Consider the following 16,821-nt stretch of genomic DNA (forward strand, 5'->3'; position numbering starts at 1 on the left):
GTGGGGAAAGAAAAAGAACAGAAAAATATCGCGTCTACTTTTCTTCGTTTCTCGATCCATGCAGGCAATTATTTCTTTTCCATTCTCGCGTATCGCGCAATTTTGTATTATATGTGTTTAAAATGTTTCGTATCAGGGACGAAAAAATTTGAACGAACGTGCGGATATTGCGAATAATTTGTTCTCGTACTGTGAATGTCAGTAAATTTCGTAGCTTAGCACAACTCGAAGAGATATTCTGTGACATATGTCAGCCTTGGTTCTTCGGTTTCCGGTTTTGTGACAGGTTAAATCATCTTTTTGTTAAAATTTTTTCCCGCGAAACGCGAAAGCCGAATTACAAAATGAAATGGAATTTTTAAAGACAACGATATAGAAAACATATACAGCTGGTATAGAAGAGTAAATGAGAATGTCGCGGAAACGGATAGAATCGTTTGAATTTCTCTCCTGCACCGTTGTTGATATTTATGTGAATAGCGATATAACAGACGGCGAGTTTATCTTATCTGGTTTTAATTATCTTTACCATCGCATCGTTTCGGTAGACAATAAGGTGCCCCCCTTTTGCACGTTTTCAACGCGACGTGTAACGTTCGCGGATTGTGAAAAAAAAGGGAAGAACGCGAAGCATTGCGAGCACGTGCAGAGATATATACCTACTCGTGCGTTGAAAACGAAATTGCTGACCGAACGATAACGCTGATTCAAAGCTGCATGCAACCCCCTTTGAGAACAGAAATACACGTCGGTATACGATTATTCTACTCGTGGAAAAGAGGATTATAATTTAATGGTATAAATTGAGAAAATACAGGTAATTCTGTTACTGCCTTGTATTATTATTCTCAAATTATTGTATTATTATTCTCAGATTGTACCAAAATTTTTTCTTCGGTATGATAATTAATGAAGAAATAAAGAGAAAAAGAAAACTGCGACGGACGAGTTACCGTGGCTTATAAAATTGATTTTAGCCTATCGGAGTAATACAATGGTCGTACAGAAATTGAATAATTGTAATTTCGTCAAGTAATCGTGTCGTTAATAATTGTTGGTCCGATTTGGAGAGATGATAAGAATTTAAGACAGTTCTCAAGAACAAAAAAAATCAAAGCTTTGCATCTTTTGAACAAGCTGCTGAAAAATTCTTTCGATTTAAAGATATTTCAATTTCAATAAGAAATCTTGAAAGCATTGATCAAAGAATTACCGCTTCCGTTTCATTGCGTGACTCAATTGAGCGGAAACAAAAGTGTCGATGAAATCCCCCCGTCAAAGAAAAAAAAAAAAACAATTATTAAGAAATATTGCAAAAATCTCGGATATCAGGTATTAAGCTTTTGAAACAAGACTGAGTCGAGTTGAATAAAATGTCAACGACGAACTATCGCAATCAATGTAACTAATGAACATTAGTTTTCTATTTTCTTTTGTTTTTTAATCATCCGGGCATCGCCTTGGTCGAAGCCAGAGTTGAACCCGGAGTTAACGGCTGTCGTAGTTGAACGCGGCAAACCGGATTTCAGAGAGATCCTAAGCCTCCTACACCATGGAGGACGAAAACGACGTATACAGGGTAGTCCTCCAACGGTTTGGGACGAATACAAGGAAGGGTCAGATATCTGGTAAAGCGAGGGTTCGTTCGTTCGGGGCGCAACTCGTTAACAGGAACGCGTAATTATCTCGAGGCTCACCTCTGTAGGGACGAGGGGGGCGAGTTGCGGGGTGCGCGGCTGAAGCGAGAGTTTACAGGGTGGTTATTATACGTACAGCTACGCGAAGGGCCGCGAGTGTCCTTCTTCTTCTCATTTTGATACCAGGCAGCGACGCTAGTTTCGAGGGAAGAACAACGACATCGAAACGATTTACCGAATAAGGAGCGAGCTCAGGGAAATGAACTTCCTCTATTTAAACCCTTGCCCAGAATTCCCAGCGTCATCGCAGAAGAAGGACGAGGGGTCATTTTTACCCCGAGTTTAATTGTTTCGCGTTTTAAGCGTCGCGAGGCTCGAATTTTCAACTCGGTGCGGAATAATGTTTGAGTTTCAAGTTTCATTTTTATCCGAGAAACGATTCTACTCATCCTCTATCAACGAGCAATATTTCTTCATCACGCATTCTTGATTTATGTATTTCTTTTTTTTTTTCTTTTTTTTTTTCACACTTAACGATCGCGCGGAATCTGTCTCGACAACTGATTCATTTTCAACGTAATTGCAATTATTGTTTCCGAGTTGCGCGTTTTGTTGCGCAATTTTTTTTTTTTTTTTTTTTGTCACGAAAACAACAACGCGTAATATTCAGTTGAACAGAAAAAAAAAAAAAAACGCTCGAATTATGAGAACAGCAAAAGTCAAAGAGGGGAAAAGAAAATGTGAATTGGTGCATAATTTCCGATCCAAGATTAGCCGTGGTTTAATATTTCCACATTCATCCAAACCAGCTTCTTATACCCCGTGTTTTTGTCTTTGTGCAATTTCCTTTTAGATCCTTGGATCTTTTTTACAATTCTTATTTTTCGCTTTCATCAGACGACGTGCGAGTTGTAATTTTCTCTCTCCATCTCTCTCTCTGTATTCCTCGTTGCGTTTCTTCTTTGATAATCATTACTTTGATGGGAAGAATGAATTCTTTTGGTTTCGACACTCTGGTTTGTTGATAAAATTTTAAGACTACATTTTACCGTGTTTTAAATAATTGATAAAATCAGCGTCGTAAATCATTTTTAGATAAAAAAAAAAAAAAAAAAAAAAAAAAGGTAGCTGACGCGTCTATAGTTACATTGTAGCTGGGTATATACGGTTTGCATGAAGTTGAAGAGATTTAGCCGCGGGGATTTTAGGGGATGAACGATGTTCAAGTATAAACTGACGGATTAATTAGCCTTCCCGATATTATACAACGAAGTAATAAGCCAATCCCCTCAACCCACCAAACTTTTGTAGGTTCAAAAACCACCTTATTCTTTTTCCCTTCTCCTTTGACGCATATTTTCCCGCTATTTGTCTGCCTTTCCGTTTTCGGGTAATAAATATAATGATAATAACAACCGCAACGACGACGGTATCGAAAGAGCAAACAAAACTGCCAATTACAGTCGATCTCCACCTGCGCGTAACAAGCAATTCCTATATTCGACGCGTGACGAACGAAAAAGAAAAGATCAAAGAACAATTGGAATTAAAAATCGAACAAACGTAATGGAAAAGCGTTAATCCATTATCGACAGTTTTACGAATACTTGGTCGTTTTTTTCGAGACCTCTCTGTACGTTTCGTTTATAAACATCATTATACACACCTGCATCTAGATATGTAATTATACTCAGCCACGACGTAAATATGCATAAGCCTGTGTTGTAGGCTAATGGAAATTTCGCAAACGCGTTTTAGATGCCGGATGTGTTGATCTCGGAGTCTCTCGACTGCCGCGGAGTTCAACGTACAAACGTAACGTCTATACGTATATCCGAGAGAGACTTTGAAGTTCTACGAGCCGCAAATGCAATTACGTTACGCGCCAGGAAACGCGCCTCTAGTTATACGTTTCGAGTTTCATTCAATTCCAAAATCCAAACTGCGCAAATTGCCTCACCTTGTGATCGAGGATGTGTTGTTCGACTGTTGCGAAATTTAGATACCGTACACTTTGTTGTCAGAAATTTGAAACCTGCACCCTGGTAAATCCGCAGTCGTTGAAATTAACTAATATTTTTATTTTTCAACTTTTTAATCGGGAAAAAGGAAAAATACTAAATTCGCGTTGTCCTTAAAAAGTACATTTAACCAGATGGGTTTTTTGCTCGGTACACAGTCTCTGCTTTCGATCATCAATTTGAAATTCAAAGTGTTCGATTTTCTTGATCTTCCAAAGCTCGGGGATAAATTTGTCTTTGTTTATCCGTTTCGGGAATAAGGATATCGAATTGTTTTTTACACACATATATGCGCACAATACAGTGTACGTCCGTAGGCTTGATTCGAAGGATTTTTTAAACAGGGATTGATTCGACATGGTTTACCAAGGGGTGTTTACCCAGCTGCCGAGTAAACAAATCGAATTCAATTCCATACGCTGTAGATAACCCAGCGAAATAACCCTTGGAGTTTGATTGGTTCGAACGGCGAATGTACATAAGGTAAAGCAAGGTGATTTAAGGTTATGCGCGTGTGCGTGTGTGCGCGCAGGGCGCGGGACAAATCCGGAGTCAATTTTCTCCGGATGGTCGACGAGCTGCGACAAAACATTGCTTAAGGATTTCAGACACACGTGTAGACGTATATCTATATTGCGTAAAGATCGCAAGCAAGGGAAAAGGCGAGGATTCCTGGCCTGGATTTTCGACACTTGAATTATTCACGCCCTCTCAGGTAATCCTGCAGCCCAACCGTACAATTCTGCATTACAAATTATTCAAGCTCGGAGTAAGATCTTCGACCCTCAAACCGAAACTCATCTCCCCAAAGACGAACAGGAAATTTCTATAAAAAAAGACAAAATACGCAAACCCGAAACGGTGGAAAACGCTTGCAATGTAATAGATTTTAGAAAATAAAGTTCCGCTTTTCTCGCGAGTTTCAACCCAGCGAGGTAAAAAATTGGAGAAACTTATAACTTATCCCGAAGGCAGTTAGCGAGACGGTGCAATTAGTCGGGGCAGTTGGAAGCTTCACCATCCCCATCCTTTAAATAAGTATATATATAGGAACGTTACGTTACGGTCAGAAATTCCTGAAAAATCCCTCGCGCATTGTCTTCATCTTCGTCAGCTGGCCTTTTGCTGTCTCATATCGGGGTTAAAAGCGCCAGCGTAAAATGACGATGACTAAAATGTCTGCAGTTGGGATAAGTAAATTAAAAAGAAGCAAAACCACTTATATATATGTAAGTGTAACCAAACTTTCGTTATCCCCGTTCGCAATATTCAAGCTTTCCAGCAAAGCCATGTACCATACATTTTTCTCATCGTATTTCTTGCATTGTTCTTCCTCTCCTTTTGATCACTCTCTTTCGTTCCCTCAGCTCGTTTTGAAACAAAAAATTTCCACGACTCGAGAGCGTGAGCTTTTTCACCGCATCGACTCATGCAAGCTTCGGTTTTCTTAGCGTTAGCACACTAATTGTGAAACGGCAAAGCCGGAGAAACTCGTCTATGGAGTTAAAAGGGTGCAGCGATATATAGTTCTTTCGTTATTAACGCGTCCAGTTCGAGCTTTACGTCTAACATAAATATTATACAGAATAAAATCTGCACGGGGATGATTTTTTTATTCTATATTTCTTTTCCTTCTTCTGTATAAGCGCAATTTCCTAGCACTCCAATTTCAAACCTGTCATTTCCACGCACCGCCTGCTGCACAGGTATGTACACACGTGATCCGGATACACATTGAAAAAAGCTCGTCCGTTGAATTTAGAGACTGCAGTGTTAATCGTATAACCGAACACCGTAGTGGATCGTAAAAAAATAAATAGAACGATAGAAGAATAAAAAAAAAAAGATAACGATAAAAGACAAAGTAAATTACAGTAGCAATTATTGTACCTACTCGTGTTTTAATTGCACTTTTGTTGAAAAATGATATAAATAAACGATGCAGGCACTAATTACAATTACAAAATCATTTTTTCCCCTGCATTAACACCAGATGTTATACATAAAATATATACGGATCATCATGTAAATTATTCGCACTGCAATACCGATACATCCGTTCGATAAAAGCTTGTTTGTACCAATTGCACAATTCCTGCCAACAATTGGCTACGAACGCGAAGTTGCATCAGGAGGGATTCAGTGCACATACGTGAATTATTCGCAATGCCAGGCGATGCTGGTGACTGCAGGTATTCCATGGGAGGCTGATTGCTACTCCGATTCTCGAGTTTGCTCGCAGCTTGCTCTCTCGCGATCAGTTCGCGAAACTAATTGTGAACTCGCGAGTTCCGTGTATCTTTTGCCATATAACATACGCGCGTATACACGTATATGTATCGCATATTGTCAGTCGATTATACACATCGCGTTCAATAGCTTTTACACGTTATAAGAGAAGCTTTAACCTTAATTACTTTTACGCAAATGCACGCCACCGTCTCGTTGCGAGTCTATATCGTATTTGTCGTATCGCCAATCTGACTCGTATACTTCTAACTAATATAATCATTATTCGTAGTATGTTCCAGGTTGCAATATTTGCATTCCATTAAGTTTTATCGTTGAATGTTTTTTCAATTCTTTTTATCGATCGAACGCACTCAAATTAGCTTCGCGACACTGATCAAAGACCCCGATGCTGTTTATACGATGTCAAAACTTTTGTCGAATCATGTGTCAAAAAATTAAGACAAGAAAAAGGAATAGTAAATTAAAAGAGAAGGTATAATTCGTGATAATTTCAGTACGAAAAATCAAACTTCGTCGTCGAGAAAGCTTTTTGGGAAAAATTTTTATTTGGTATTATCTCGTAAATTCGCGACTGTCCGCGAATAAATTCAATGGTTAATTCAAGGAATGTAGCTCGCGTGTCTGCACAAGAACAAGATTTACAAGAATCGCGTGATCGTATTGTAAGGCCGAACTGATGATCGACCAAACAAGAGAATGCATATACCTGCGTGATGTCTGTCTAAAAATATACAGTCTGATAAAATCGGTATTAGATACTATGAAAGCGAAACGTAACATGGATATACGATAACTGTTGCAGAAAAAGAAGAATAAGGAAAAAAAAAAGAAATGTGATTTACAAATAAACGAATAAATCCTCGACTTGATTGAGACTCGATTTTGAACGGAATAAAATAAACGGAGATAATCGAGGGTTGAAATTTATACGGTTGAACGAAGGGCGGAGAAAAAAAGAGAAAGAGAAACTTTGGAAAACGTAAAGCTATATAACCGTCGTCGCATTGCGGCCTTGGGTAATTAGTTCCGGTGCTTTGTGCCCGGCGATGGATGCAGAATCATTGCTGTTTGCGTGTCCGTCTGCGTTTGCCTAATTCCGTCCTTCATCCCCCTCCTCCACCCCTCTCGACGCCGACGAATTCGCGATTCGCACAAAATATATCCCCATTATACGCCGCGTGTAAAAGCTTCTTCTTTGTTTTAGTCGTTTTTTTTTTTTTTTTCCTCCCCATCAGTTTCTTAATTGGAACAAGTAATTAAACGAAACTCGATATCAGTCCGACGGACGAAGAAAATGGTCGCTTCAACGCCGACGGATTTTTACCATGAACACAGGTATTGTATAAGAGAATCTTTGCCGAAATTTTATTCACGTCGGTTGAAGGTAAGTATTGGACAAGTAAGTACATTACTGCGTGGTAATTAATTATTTAATTTGTTATATAAATAATATATTTGAGATTCTCGGAGAAATGTTGGCAGAATCAACTGCCGAGGAGGAAACCTACAATACGCGAGGTGAAAAAACCGTTTTTCTACTAATGATGAACGACAACGAATTCTCCGTCCAATTTATCCTAGTGATTACTTGAAACGTTTTTTTTGTTCTTTTCTTTTTATAATCAACGTTTCTTTACCGTAGCTAAATGACGGTTCGTCGTCATTGGCTTACGTGCAGGAAAATGTATCTTCCCTGAAGGAACAAGAAATTTCTGTTAAATACGATTGTAATCGATACTAACGGAGAAAAAGAATGACTTGTTTTTGAAGGTAATTCGTTTGCGTAAAAGTTTGATCTAACAACTGCTAATTTACGTTACGAGGATGAAATCACCCTTCTCATATTCCGGTATTCGACTGGCCAGATCCCCTGAAAAACTGATCTACAGGCATCGAACACTACCAAAAAGTTAAACTAACTTATGTCCGCGAATATCCTGTCACATTTGAATAACAAGTTTTGCATATCCCTGGTGCAATAGGAAACGTGAAACAAACTTTGACGCAACTTCCGGTCAGTGAAGTTTACATTCTTACACTTTATCGCCTGAAATTGAACTGAAAAGAAAAGATGGGGGAAAAAATCGAATTTAAGTGTGTTTAAATATTTTTCTCTCGCGTATAATTTAAACGCGAAATAAATTGAGAATATTTCACCCCTCAATGAGATCCCGCGTCATTCCGCAAAAGTGTCTCTGACCGTCCTATAGATAGCGCAAAATACACGCGACTGACTTCTTCCATCTTCCCATTCGTTCTCCGTTTCATTCTTTCTTCAATATCGCCACGGTTATATCGTATATTCTCATAAAAATCTTTCCATCGTCACAAGTATCGCGTATGTTACACACATACAAGCGTACGTACCTAACGTTATAGTTGCGGCAGCTGATACTTGTGGAACTACCCCGATATCGTTGGGAAAGAACTCGTAACGAGATCAGGAGGAAGGCTTGTGCTAAAAGTTCTTTAGCTGTATACTATAGATATTTATACACGTACAATATCTATAGAGTTGAACTTCAGATTTGTCGAGAAAAATTGTACCTACAATACTGCGCTGCGGCTTTAATTACGTATAGATCGATATAATCAACGATATTTTATACACTTTAGTCGAATCCTTAATTTTTTCTACCAACTGTCCGATTGGATGCACAAAAAAAAAAAAAAAAAAAAACGGGAACAACATATCTGCTGAAGTTAAAATAAAAAAAATCACTACAAAAATTTTTGCATTTCCTTACTGTGTACATGATCCGGTTCTATGAAGAGGAACGTTCTTCTCTCACTCTCGAGATATGGCAAACCATCAAATTTCGCCTGTACGTAGATGCAGCTCATTCGTATTCGTTTCACGACTCCCACTCACCGCCGACTTCTCGACAATAATAAAATCACACCGGGGTCTTTCAGCCTTTTTCCCACCTCTTAATTCCCATAACGACGACTAACGTGCAGTTACACCATTTCGCGTCAAGAATTAGAGATGAAAGTGGAGGGAAAAAAAAAGCAACGTATATGATACCAATACGAAATGAAACTTAATGATTCGTTTGAAATTTGAAATACAATTTCCCTTAACCGCATGTGTATTAATCCGTGTTACGAACTGTTGAAAAAGTTATAGATATATATCTGTCATAATGGGTATAATACCTGAATACGCAGTGCGGAGGGTGAAAAAGTGAAAAGGGGCATCTGGTTAAGACCGAGGGTTGAAGCCGCTGCAGAGCGGGTTTAGTCGAACAAGTTGAAATTTCGCTTTAACGGAGCCAGAAAATGTTTGTAATCCATTTTAACCCCTCTTTTTTTTTTTTTTTCTACTTTCCTCTCTTTTCCTACTCGCGTGTTATATACGTACGTATATACATTATATAGATAAACCTTTGTGTTGGAGGATTACAATATTACGAAGAAGTTAATTCGGACGAAAAAGCCGGGCCTTAAAATCGTCTCTATAGATATGTTTAAATACCTTGTATTATAATCTGATACATGAAAAAACAAAAAAACCTCGGGGGTATTGCAGAGTCTAACTTTGGGATTATATAATCACACGTTTGTGCAATAAATAACACTTACTTCATGCTTGCATGAATGCGGTACAATAATCCGTGACTATGTGATAACAACGAGGAGAGGGAGAAAATGTTGGTAGGAAAATTGTTTGAATTTGTATTAAAATTTCGTCTTTCAAAATGACATTAAGAAAGCAAAAAAAAAAAAAACAATATAATAATAGCCGCAGTTTAATTCATCGTTGATTCTGCCTAGCCTCATACCAGCTGTTAGGTATAACATTTTGCTCAATATGATACCGGTGTGTATGATAAAATTTCACAACTACTACCGCACAATTGTTAATGTAAATGCGGATTACGTACATTATTGAAACAACTGTTCAAATATATTTCCTCTATCACAATACGCCGCGTCTACGAAATGCGCGGTCACAGCTGAAAATTAGCATAACGTGTTTAATTTACAGATTAATTTCGCTTGTTATAATTACCAAGGCGCACCGAATTGCGCAAATTTGTCGTTAATGCCGGTCAATCCTAAGGAGAGGGAAGGAATATAAGAATTTTTTATAATGAAAAAAAAAAAAGAAAAAAGAGGAGAAAAAACATTGCGACATCATCGGGGTGTAACGATGGCGCTAGAAAGACGCGTTTAACGAAAATTAGAAAAATCCGACAATTTTACGAGAACAAAGATAGCTCGAGGATCCGAAATTTTTGCATACAGATTGGTGGTGGGAGCTTTTTCATGATGAAAAAGAAAACAAAAAACTCTCGGAGGTGTGGAACGTATACTTTGGGACTGAATATATGTGCCGGCGATAAAAGTAATGAGATCCGTTATAACGGAGTGAGTTTTATCCTGTAAAGTTGCGGCATATCATCGCGAGACGTTGCCGCGTCGTATTTTCGAAGCTTCGCTTTCGTCGAAGACGAAAATTTTCCCGCCAAGATTCAGTCAGAGACGTGATTGCATTGAATTAGTAAACGGTTGGATTTTTTTTTTTTTTCAAATCCATACACCAATAAGTTCCTTTCTGGACGTTGATTCGTAAGTATTCAAATTTTTCTCTCCCTCGGGTTATATATGAGAAGTGAAACCTTTTTTAAAAGGCAAGTGGAATCTTTCACGAACGATTAATTCGTCCGCTATATTGTCTACATCCCGAACTTCAATTGCATAAGTTCCATTTAATTATGTGCATAAATTACGCCACCTTTATTCCCCGGCATTTAAATCGGAAGATTTGAAATCTCAGGTGTCTGCCAACTCGATGTAAAAAGATATACATCGCAACTCTGTGACCTGAATTTCAATGCAGGAAAGATTTTTTACCTATCCGCTCGAAAGGAAAATTCGAACAGGAGATAAAAAAAGGTTTTTCAAGAGTCAAGAGACGTGCTTCATATTCGTGTATAAATTTTCAAAAGATAAAATAAGATCGAAACCCACCAGCTGAGGCCATCGCACCGTTAGATAGACTTTCGCGCGGCCAAAAAGCCGCAATCTTCTTAACCTGTGCAGTTTTTTATCGTTAAAACCCATCCCCGTGAAGATGGGCGCAACTCCGGATCCACATTGGCACTCCAGATTGGCGGTTAACTTTTCTCACACTATGCACGATTCTTATTTAATCGGACAACAGGATCATGGACCGAGATTTAATAATCGCTCGGCAATTAAATCCACACTTCTACGTTTTTTAGTTATTTTATTTTTTTATTTTTGGTGTTTCAGCACGCAATTTTGCACCTTTCTGTTTCTTGCGGTACATATATATATATATATATATATACGTACATGTATACCCTTCACAATTCCAAGTATTATAATATCAATGATAATGATAATAGTGACAACGACTATATATATATATATATAATATATATAATATAAACGACTATATATATATATATATATATAAAAGTGTTGGAAAATCTCGAAGATAATTATTTCAACTATAAATTTTTTAACGCCTCAACGACGATACGAAATACAACAATTTATTTTTACGTTTATTATACCTTTATCATCACTACTTTTATTTCGTTTCTTTCTCTCCTCGACTTTTAGTTCTTTTGTTTCGCAGCTTCGAACGCCTTATAACCTAGTCTGCGCGATAGGGTGATTACACCGTTTTATCGTCAATAGCAACACTGCGCTGCAACAGACGTGCGCATAGTCGCTAAAATAAAATAATAAAAGGATACCGCGATATAAGAAAAGAAGGAAAATAACAATGAACAAAACGCGACTTATTTTGGCGGTGAAAATTTCTACAGCATGTAAGTATATGTATATATATATATGTGTGTGTGCGTGTGTGTGAGAGCGTGTGTGCGGCATATGTATCGTGAATTACGGGCTCAAGTTTTCAGATTATTATTTCACCCTCGATTCATTCGAGAGCGGAGATGGTTTTACGTGTTTCGCAAATAATAAAAAAAAATAAAAAAAAAAAAAAAAAAATAAAAACTTTGTCGAGGGTTAACGTTCTCTTCTTTTCATATCGTTTCACGAACTGCTGCAGATCACTTGCGGATATCGCAGATAAAGGGAAAGTTTGATCGTGAAGATTAACGACGCGTAGGTATATTATTATACAGCGAAAGGTTGGAGAGATCGCAGAGTAATCGTAACGGGAGTTGCGCGTGGGAAAAAAAGATATGTTCGAAACGAACGAGCGGCACGCGAAGTAATTTGTACATGTATTTTAGGTAGATGAAAGGAAAAAATGATTTAAAATTAACAAATTCAAAAGTCGTATTGTCACTATCGTTATTATTATTGTTTACCCTGTTTTTGCAATACCGCGTTTAAGCTTCCGGTATCACCAATTTGACACGCGACACTGACAACGTGGACGGTGAGACGTGTCACCGAGAGACGACGTCGGGCGTCGCGACGGTCCAGCGGGCGGGAGTCCGCTCGAGTGACTGACGTCGCCTCGCGTCGTAGGGACGAAGGCTTCGCCGCCGCGGCGCTCGGGGATGCTGACGGCTGTAGGTAACGGCGCAAGATCTAACCCCCACGCGTCCCGACGCCCCTCGACGCATCGAGGCTCTTTCGAATATCGTTCTTCCCCAACTCGCTAATAAATTTTCAGCCACAAGCGGACTGTCGATCGTATATATATATAATTTCGCCGGGTGAAAATCCCAGAGTTTCGCATATTTCAACGAATATGAAAGAACAAACGGGAGAGGATGCAGTCGGAAGGTGAAAAATAGCACATACCGACCAACGGGTGATCAATTTTTACCTATAAACATTCTTTCGAAACGATTTGGATTTTTATTTTAACACGGCGTATATCAGCGTTAGATCGTTCAAAGAGTTTAAACTTTTTCGCGTACCAAGGCACGAATCAACGCTTTGTTTGATTCATTTCACTCTCTAAGATTCGGTGTACTTGAAACACCGTCGTAAAAACATGGCGAAGTAAGTAATGGCAAAATTTATTCTCATTATAATTTAAGCGGGTTGAACCGTTGAATTTGGATTGTGAATTTTTTCAGACACAATTTTTGTCTTTTATTTGTTTCCGCTCGTTTCTCTGACAGAGCGAGAGCAGTTGGGAGAATTCGAATCGCCGTCTTGACTTTTTCTACGAAGAACGTTCTCTCAAGCAGTGATAAGTTCCCAACTCCGTTCTATATACATAGCGGCGATAATTTCTGTCAAATGTTCGCAAGAGCGGAAATTTCGTCCCGCGGCCGCAACGAGATGATAGGTTGGCAATAGAACGGGAACGAGTCAAAGATAAGATGTGATTTCAGTCCCCGCGAGGTATAAGAGAACCCCTAAATACTTGTATTATTCTTGAACTCCGCACCCTGAACCCCCGTTAATCAGCCAGCTGACGTAGGCACGTACCGAAACGCAGTAACGCCTAGTAATTCAAGAAAGGGGAGGATGAGGGAATTGTAGAGCGGCCGCATTTCACCCGACGGTTACCGCCCCCGCACTTATCCTCGACATCTTTGTTTCCACCCTCTCGTGTTTCCCCCTTTATAGGTACAAACGGTGGCGGAGTGACGAACTGCGCAAGAAATCAAGCGCGGATGAAAATTACGAAAATTTCAGTATCTTGTCTCGGAAAGTTAGCCAAACTTTGAACCCAATTTAATTAGGAACGACTTTGTTTAACGACAAATTCGACGTGTTTGTTTGAGACGTTACCAACTATTGCGGTGAGGAATAAATGATATAAAATAAAATAGGTAGAATAAATAAAAATCATCGAGGATCGGTACAAGTATATTAAAACCCGTGAACCAATCCGCAGCAACGTTACGTGACAAGGTGTTCAATTTCTCTTCTCTGTTTTTTCCCGTACAGTTTAAAGTAAACTTCATCCTGACAACTGTTTGAACTGGCATCGAGTCTCTGGATTGGTTTAAGCTATACGTGCTCGACATTTTTATCCCGTGCAGAAACGCGAATATCTTCGAAAGTGTTGCGTCGCCCGTCTTGTTTTAACGTTTGTCCGATGTTTCCTCGGGAAATGATTTTCGAAATATTTCTTAAGGGGGATTTGATTTATTATATAAAATTTACCGACGTCATCTCCGTCGGGTGGACCAAACCTTTATAAATTCGACTTGCGATAAACTCTGTGGTCGGATTATGCGAGACGGCGAAATTGATTTTTACGAAAATCGCATGTAAAAAGCTTCGTAGGGCTGATCCTCCGGTGATGATATTTTTACAGAGGTAGAACGTGATTCGTAACTCCGTGAGTATAAGTCCCCGCATATGTTTTCCCAACCCCGTCAACGTTCCCGTTCCCTTTTATCCCTTTTCAACCGTTTTTTTTTTTTTTTTTTTTTTTATCCACGGCATAAATATATGCGTGTGTCGATATATCGTCGGCTGCGGTGGGAACGTAGAGACAACCAAAAAGAAAGAGGCGAAAAAAGAGAAAATCAAGCAGAATTTCCGCGATACAATTTCATCTTCGATATATTAATATCGTACACACGCATCCTTCGTTCACGATTCATGGAAGATCGATCGAATTCAGCGGAATGAAAAAGATCCGGAATAAACCCAAGCGGCACACGAGACCTTGAAGTTAATCGTTCATCGTCGAGAAACACGCGACGTGAGAAAAATTACAGATTAAGAAAATAAGGATTTAAACTATTCAGATGATCTAGGCGTTGAAGATCGGAGGGAATGAGATCCGTAAGCTCAATATTATCGTCTCCACTCTTCGTTTCCACCTCTCAACGGCAACTCGAGGAAAAGATAAAGAAAAATTCTCTTGAATCGTGGTCACGTATCACGGAAGCATCATCTGGCCGCTTCCTGGTTTCAGGGCTAATTTATCTTTTTTAGGAAGAATCCGAGAAAAGCTCGTTACTACAGGGGCGTTAATTCGTTTCGTTGCACGCTGCTGTTGGTCCCGATTTTCCGCCCCGAAACGGACGTCTTAGAATTCTCGGGGAAAAAAGTGAGCAAAAAATGAGTAAATTAAATGGAAAAAAAAGAAACAGAAAAACACACACAGCGAGTAAAATTTCACGCCGAGTACTGGGGAAGAGGGAAACAGGAAAAGAACTCGCGTGTGATGTTCGTCAGGGATCGGTTGGTGCGGAAGATGCGAAAGGGGGAGTCTTTCGTTTCGAACATAAAGGGGGCCGCGGATAGCGAGGGGCGATCTGTACTGTAAGCGGGGTGCGTCAGCATTCGAGGATCCACGTGATCCGGGGTGAAGTTTTTGGTCCGGAAGCCGGATGGCGGGGGTCGAAAAGTGAGGTTCGGGCTACGTAAACTATCTCTCGGTTCAGTCGTTTCAACGGCTTCCCGAAACCCTCCGAGTTTCCCCCTCTCGCGACGTTCATCCCTCAACGTCCCTTCCCATCGAGGCTGAAACTGCGGAACCAGATTGCGAGCAAATGTAGGTAGGCGTACATACATCCGACGCGTGAGACGCCGATCAGATATGATCTCGCCTCGCCCATCGACGCGTCGTGACGGACGAATTTCGCGTGCGGAATTCTTCCCCCTCCCTGTGTAATTGAATTTTAATGTCACGCGGACTTTAACCCCGCCTTTTTATTCCCTCCTTATTCGCTTGTCGCGGGGGCTGAACTCCCCTTCCTCCTCACCCACCCCCCGCCCCGTGACGGAACGAGTGACCCTCTCAATAAATGACAACTTTCCATTCCCCCGAGTGGTAAACATATTACGGGATAAGAGCGACGGGGTGTCCGCGTAATTCATTCTCGCGATTTTCTCAACTCACGGACGTGGGGCACCCCGGTCGGGCGGATCCTCGCTATTCTTCGGAGAAAGGATGACACGCTTTTGCCGCTTGGGTTTTACCCACGTGACGCCGATATACGAGGGTCGAATATATCCCCGTTTGTCTCCGAAGGGATGATTTGTGAATATCGGCTGAGCGGCTGGCTTGCAATTCGCGATTTCTCAATCCGCGTTCGTTCCTATCTACATCTACGTCGTGCGAGAAAATTTGGTCTCCTCGTGAAATCAGGTCTATTTTTATGCAATAATAATTTGCAATAATCGCGACAATTGTTCAAAGCCGTTTCGAAACTTGATAAGATTCTAAAAATTAGAGTGATCGGATTCAATTACACTTGTAGATCAACGTTACGGGCTTTGGATGGATTAATTAATTTCTTTCGTTTTTTTTTTCTCTCCAATTTTTTCCCGTCTCACAAAACGTTTACCGGTTTTATTTGTTTCGGGGCTTATCCTTGTCATGAGATAGCTAAGCGCGTGTTTTCCTCCGGCGGCGTATTTTCTCATCCTGAAGATCGATAACCCAGCAGCTACGTCTTAAGCGCGGAGCTCTGAGAGTCCAGATCCCTTGCAGACTGATTGTGAGTGAGGTCGGCATGTAGTAGTTCTTGGATTAGGGTGGACTCGGGAGGCAAGGCGAAGAAAAGAAGAAGAAGAAGAAGAAGAAGAAGAGGTATCGAACTGCCAACGCAATTGAAAGAAACCCACCGCTGTCCTCTTTCTTAAGTCCACGTCTCTGTCAGTTCGTCTTTGCACGGACAGAAAAAAAGAGGACTGGCATAAGAAAAAGCTCGAGGGACGAAAAAAACGCTACGAGAAAGTGCTAGAAAGGAAGAAGCACGTTAGAAGGGTTGGGGGAGGGGGGGGGGGGGGGGGGGGAGGACGGGAGGTTACTTATTTTTTCTCTCCAATTTTAATTTTCCTCCTTATCCCCCCCTTCGTACCGCGTGTCTCGCGATCGGGCAGCTCCGGATACCCCCGTCCATTGTGTTCGGATATTCCGGGTATTGTGTGCACCGAAGAAAATCGGAAATGAGATTTCTCAGAGGGTGAAGACTGGTGATGACAAGCGACTGATTGCGAACTTATTTATCCCCCGCACATCCCTCGCC

At 40.2% G+C, this 16,821-nt stretch overlaps 1 protein-coding gene across 14 annotated transcripts in view; it reads right to left on the reverse strand.

Annotated features, from left to right (window-relative positions):
* Positions 1 to 16,821, reverse strand: part of LOC124177144 (disks large 1 tumor suppressor protein) — a 301,091-nt gene that overhangs the window by 107,812 nt on the left and 176,458 nt on the right. The window contains exon 1 of one of the 14 annotated variants that reach the window (XM_046559312.1): positions 10,889 to 10,996. The exons of the other annotated variants lie outside the window; for them this stretch is intronic. Coding sequence (XP_046415268.1) covers positions 10,889 to 10,981 — 93 coding nt within the window. The 5' untranslated portion in view covers positions 10,982 to 10,996. Of the gene's footprint in view, positions 1 to 10,888; positions 10,997 to 16,821 lie in introns of those variants that run through there. 14 annotated transcript variants of the gene reach the window in all.

This window comes from Neodiprion fabricii, chromosome 1, assembly GCF_021155785.1.
Source record: "Neodiprion fabricii isolate iyNeoFabr1 chromosome 1, iyNeoFabr1.1, whole genome shotgun sequence".
NCBI lineage: Eukaryota > Metazoa > Arthropoda > Insecta > Hymenoptera > Diprionidae > Neodiprion > Neodiprion fabricii.